Source organism: Durio zibethinus, chromosome 1 (genome assembly GCF_047325235.1).
Source record: "Durio zibethinus cultivar Kanyao isolate XHJ-2024 chromosome 1, ASM4732523v1, whole genome shotgun sequence".
Classification (NCBI taxonomy): domain Eukaryota; kingdom Viridiplantae; phylum Streptophyta; class Magnoliopsida; order Malvales; family Malvaceae; genus Durio; species Durio zibethinus.
Window position 1 is genome coordinate 7,600,128 of NC_143162.1, and position 6,048 is coordinate 7,606,175.

Here is a 6,048-nt window from a genome sequence, read left to right on the forward strand (position 1 = left end):
TTCACCTGCTGACTTTAGAACTTGCTTTATCATTCAATAACGGCGTCAAAGATGCTTGGCTTTCTGAATTCTGATGATCAGATTCTAAATCTTGCCATCTTAAACATACAAATTGGATTAAATTATTTATAAACTAGTAAAAACTAATACTAACTTGCAACTTTTAGTACTTTCTGAAAATTTTCTACACCAAGAATCAAATATAGGTGACTTTTGTGGATCCTGCCTAGCAATGTTTCCTCACAAAAGAATCAAATCATGGTAAATGGGATTTGAGATTTTTCAGCCATTGTCAAAGATTCTTAAACCATTTGTAACAGTCTACTCTTTGATATACTGATTCATCTAAAAGTGAAGTCTTTAATTATCTATTCGTCATATAGCAAACAAGGGGGGAAAAATATGGTGCCTTTTTGCCCCAATAAGTACTAATTCAGCCCTGGAATCAAGTTAAAAAGAGAAGTCATGAGCGAGATTTACAGGAGAAAATTTTTGAACCCCTTTTAACAAAAGCAGGTAGCTCGATATTTTCGACGTTTCTCGTTTGTCTTTTTCTGGATTCTAATTTTCTTTGTTCTGGTGACTAGGGATTGACAATAGCCCATGAACATTTAATTATAATTTTTCAGGTTAAGCTATTAAAAACTGGCACTAGTTAGTGTTTCTATTCATTCATAAACTGAAGGAAGAAAAAGAAAGTTGCAGTGCCTAACATGGCTGCTGCAGAAGCAGGTTGTAAGAATCAAAGATGGTCTCTTCAGGGTATGACTGCCCTTGTCACTGGTGGAACAAAAGGCATAGGGTTCGACCTCCATCTTTTTTCTCTATTTTTTTTCTGTTTTTTTATGATCTCAAACTTCATATGCTACTTTGATTCGTTTTTTTTTGTACTAATATTTTCTATTTGGATCATTGAGCTTGATGGTTTAACTTTGTATATCAGTTATGCCACTGTGGAAGAACTAGCAGCACTTGGGGCAGTAGTTCATACATGTTCCAGGAACCAGAGAGAGCTTAATGATAGGTTACAAGAATGGCAGAATAAAGGGTTTAAAGTGAGTGGTTCTGTTTGTGATCTCTCATCTAGAGAGCAGAGAGAGAAGCTTATGGAGACTGTCTCCTCTGTTTTTGATGGCAAACTCAACAACCTTGTAAGTTTTAGCTCTAAGACATTGTTTTTCCAGGTATGCCAAGCTGCCTATATCATCTACCACCTTTAAGCTTCACTATTTTCTTTATTCTGACAACCTTCTGTCATTTCCACCACCAGTGCTGTAAATTAAAATACTTATCGGTGATGACTTAACTTTCAAATGAGAACCCATAAGAACCACTTTTGGGTTTCTTTTATCTAATCTTCTATGATTTGCTGACTTTGTTGACCATTGATTTGATGCTGAACAATCCTAGGTGCACAATAAATACTAGTCGTTAAATATCAAGTTGTCAAATAAGTTGGAATTTGTTTAGTTCTTGACTCGTACTGAAAGAAAAACAAGTCATTTTTCATTTGGGGGAAGTATAACTACTTGAATAATTAACTGAAAGTAAGTTTCTCCTCAGGTCCATAATGCTGGAACCACTGTGCTCAAACCTTGCGTGGAGCACACTCTGGAAGACTATTCAACCGTAATGAGTACTAATGTTGAGGCTCCTTATCATCTTTGTCAACTTGCACATCCTTTCCTGAAAGCATCAGGAAATGGAAGTATTGTGTTTATCTCCTCCGTAGCTGGTTCAGTGGCTCTGCCTCGATTATCGGCCTATTCAGCATCTAAAGGTATATTATGTAGATGCTAAGCAAGCTTAAGTTTTGCAGGATATTAGCCAGAATCTTACAAATTAACCATGGTTATTGCAATATCAGGAGCAATCAACCAAATTACAAAGAACTTGGCATGTGAGTGGGCAAAGGATAACATTCGGACGAATACCGTTTCACCGTGGGGTGTCAGAACCTCGAAAACAAAACCAGTAAATTACCCCTTAATGAAGAATTATAGATATATCTTTCCATGATGATTTGTTTTAAGATTTTTTATATTTCTCCTTCAGGAGCCGGACGCCCCTTTTGTTGAGGAATTTCTCAGGCTAATAGCTGGAACAGCAATGCCCAGGATAGGAGAACCCGAAGAAATATCATCATTAGTGGCATTCCTTTGCCTTCCTGCTGCCTCATATATCACTGGACAGGTTATTTCTGTGGATGGAGGGTATACAGCAGGTGGTTGTTGGCCATTTCAAAATTTTAGCTTTAATCTAATTAGTCCTTGAATTCCTAGCATCAAGCTACCAGCATGTGTCAAACGTAAACTTGGTCCAAAACCATTCGATAAGGGGTTCAATGATCTTTTTCTTTCTTACGTGGATTAAGTATTTAACTTATAAGACTCGATATCTTCTGCTTAATATAGTTTTGTGTTAACCGTAACTTTTAAGCTAATCTTTGTTGGAAATTGCAATCTTCTATTCTCCTTTGTCAGTGCTTCCATAGATGTGATCGCAGATACTTAATGATACGTGTAAACTTTAAGGCAAGCAAAGCTGAAAGAGGAAGAGGAACTTTTGTTTGGAATATCCAAACCCGGAGCTGGAAGCACAAGCAGCTGAGTCCAGAAAACGTCCCATTTGGATTTGGCCTGAAAAGCAGATATTTTAGGCTTTGTTTGTCCAACATCAGAGTTTCAACCTTTTGGGTGTCTAGCTGAACCCAAGTAAAACTTAAACACAATTAGTCTAATAAGGCAAAACAACGAAACGATCATACTACCAGGCCCAAGTATTGATTATTAAAACTTGATAATAACTAATAAGAATATTGAGCCCACCGCTTAATATCAATGCCGAGGTCCTGCGAACTTCGTTTACCTCTTCAATTCATCAGCCGACTCAGAAGTAATTTTTTGAGTGTTGAGCAACAAAAAAAAAAAAAAAATCAGATGAGATTACAAAAACAACAAAACCGATCCTGTTATACCCCATCGCCATATGAAAAAAAGTATTCAGATGAGATCAACTTAATCTCTGCACAAGGTCTTATAATAGAGCCATCGGTTGTACCCCTCGCCATGTGAAAACCTATGCTGTTGCTTGGGTTGATTCATCCACCAATCTTCAGACTCGAGTTGCTCGTGTTGGTGGCGAAAACCCAACCTGGAACGACAAGTTTCTCTTCAAAGTTTTAACCCAGCTCCTTTTCAGCAAAACTTCTGCTATTCGTATAAAACTGTACTCTACTCAAATCTATCGGGGGAAGTTCTTTATACCTGCAAGTTTACAGAATGGTTCAAATTTTAGCTTCTACTAAAGCTTATGAGGAAGCTCAATATCCTTGCAAGGATGCTTCAGAATTGACAAAAAGGATTTCTTATCATCATTGTCACATCCATACCTCTTCCAAAATTATCAAGAAATGGAAGCATTGTAGTTTTATCATATCTATACAATTACCGTATTCTTTCCCTCTATGCAGCTTCTTGGTTAGCTTAGAAACTGCATAGATTTGACTATGCATCTACCGAAATCCTAAGTTTACTCAATAATTTTGTGTTCTTGAAAAGCAATCAATCATGTCACCAAGAACTTGGTCTGTGAGTGGGCAAGACACAATATTCCCCCTATTGCCGATGCACCTGGATTGTAAGAACAGATTAATTTCTTGCTAGCTGGTTTTGAGTGGCTAATAAAATCTTGGTGGGCACTTTATTCGGGGTCGCATTTCTAGATTATTATTATTATTATTATAACTTAGACTATAACCTTCCACCATGAAACAGTCCAATAGAATGAATAATGACTAACAAAACCTGGACATGTTACAGTTTTTTGAGATAGAAACAAAAAAATTCCACTAGAAACAGTTCATTGATTGAGGCAGCTGCTGTTAACATTGTGATTGTAACTGATGTAAACTTTAGAATTAGAAGTGTTGGAAGCATTTTATGGTTAAAAAGGCAAAATAAATATTTTGTTTCAGAGTGAATCATTAGACAGAAAAGGACAATTCAATTTTTTAAATTCAAGTTGATGTCTTTGGCCGACCTAAAATTTTAAGACCCACATAAGTTTAGCCACCTCAACTGACCATCAGATGACACATGTGAATGTTAACTTGTTACCTCCTAATTAGGTTGTTCATTGTCAGCTTAGGTCAAGCCAGTAATGTCAACCCTAACCCTACCACTTGAAGCTTGGGTCACACTGGGCCAATGCCTTTACCATACAGGTATAAATAACCCTTTTTAGGTATTATTACGGGAATTCTAGATGCTTCTACTTTCAAGTTTTCCTTCTTTTTTTTTTGTAGTTTTGATTTGAGCATTAAAGTACAAACGCATAGAAATTTTTGACCTTTTCTATTAACCAACTTTTCACCTTGTGATTTTAGGTTTTTGTCCTCATCAAGATAGTTTAGCACCAATATTTTAGAGCACCAGGTAGGGGGATATTCTATTAAACTAGCCATGGCACCCAAGAAAAGAGTCATTGAAGAAAGAGATAATACTATAGCTAGGATTGATACCTAATTTAGCCAACAAAACCCTAACCAAACTACACAGGTCGCCCCAACAATAGAGCAATTTGAAGCACTAACCCAACAATTACAATCCCTGAAAGAGATGATACAACATCTAACTCTCCTAAAAACCTCCAAAGAGCCAAATCTTACAACTATAAGAAACCCACCAACATAAAAGCTACTGACCTATGATGACAACGCTGCCTCACCAACACTTGAAGAAGATAAAACACCCAAAAACCAGTATTTCACAAATACTCGAACACATACCATTACCTAAAAATCCAAATAGACCATCTCAGAACCATAACCTAGTGAAGACTTGAAAGCTCAAATGGAGGCAATGGAAAATAGTTGAAGAATAAAGCTTTCACAGTTAATGATGAACTAAAGTTCTTAGAAATTTTTCCATTTATGGAGGACATAGACATAGCTTTGCTATTGAAGGGATTCAAAATGCCTACTTTGCAGACCTACGACAGTACCACTAATCCTTTTGATCACTTTGAGCTTTACAAAATAAATGTTGACACAGAAAGCTAACAAATTGCTTATATGCAAAGGACTAGTTACAACCCTCGATAGGGCAACTCAGTTATGGTATACTAGTCTTAAGCCAAGGTCCATCTCTTACTTCAAGTGACTAGATCACTCTTTCTTAACCCACTTTGTCAGTAGTTAATAAACAAATAAGACAAACTTACTTAAAAAAGTATGTCACGTATTTTAACTATAAAGCTTTTTAATTTAAAGAATCTAGAATAAGTTGTTATAATGGCTACCCTGACAAATGAGTTGAATGACAAGGAATACCATTTCAAACTCACCCTCTCTTAAAGCTACTAAAGACTTTAATTGATGTACTTTTAATTAATAAGAAGTTTATCAATACTAAAGCTATAATAAAAAATAGTCAAAATGATAGGTAGATCTCTCTATCTCGACTCCAAAAAAGGAAAAAAAACCAATAATCCTTAAAGAGAAAAAAACCTGAAGGGTACCCTAGGACAAAAAGCTTGAGTAGAATATATAATGACTATATTGCACTGAATACCTATCGAAAAAAGATTTTGATACAAATAGAAAGAGACCCCGAGCTTGGATGGCTTAAGCCACTAAGACAGAATAACAAAAGAGATCCAACAAAAAAAAAATGCTTTTCATAGAGATTATGGTCACAACACCGAGGATCGTATCGACCTAATAAATGAAATAAAAAACTTGAATAGAAGAGGTTGACTAAATAGGTTTGTGGACCAAAAAAGGTAGGGGCAAGAGAAAGAGGATTTCAAAGGTAGACATAAAAGAGAAAAACCAAAAAGGAATCATGAGGAGAGAAGAATAGGCAAAGTAAAAAAATTAAAAGGACAAGTCGGTCTCCTTCAATTTGAAAAAGTTGAAAAAAATCTAATTCTCATATGACGATGCTATTGTTATACAAGTTGTGGTATACAACCATATGGTAAAGAGAATTTTGTTTGATAATGATAGCTTGACCAACATCCTCTACCACTTTACTATGTTGAGGA

At 35.9% G+C, this 6,048-nt stretch overlaps 1 protein-coding gene across 1 annotated transcript; it reads left to right on the forward strand.

Annotated features, from left to right (window-relative positions):
* Positions 1 to 408: 408 nt before the first annotated feature.
* Positions 409 to 2,443, forward strand: LOC111311093 (tropinone reductase homolog At5g06060-like). The gene is made up of 6 exons (XM_022910465.2): positions 409 to 516; positions 630 to 802; positions 944 to 1,151; positions 1,564 to 1,780; positions 1,868 to 1,974; positions 2,056 to 2,443. Exons 2-6 carry the CDS (start codon positions 714 to 716, stop codon positions 2,272 to 2,274), a joined length of 840 nt encoding a protein of 279 aa, XP_022766200.2. The 5' UTR covers positions 409 to 516; positions 630 to 713; the 3' UTR covers positions 2,275 to 2,443.
* Positions 2,444 to 6,048: the final 3,605 nt, after the last annotated feature.

Bases quoted from the DNA above. Each gene is read 5' to 3' on its own strand.
- LOC111311093 (XM_022910465.2), top strand. From the start codon at position 714: ATGGCTGCTGCAGAAGCAGGTTGTAAGAATCAAAGATGGTCTCTTCAG. The intron at 803-943 runs GTTCGACCTCCA...TTTGTATATCAG, and splicing joins GGTGGAACAAAAGGCATAGG to TTATGCCACTGTGGAAGAAC. The intron at 1,152-1,563 runs GTAAGTTTTAGC...GTTTCTCCTCAG, and splicing joins ATGGCAAACTCAACAACCTT to GTCCATAATGCTGGAACCAC.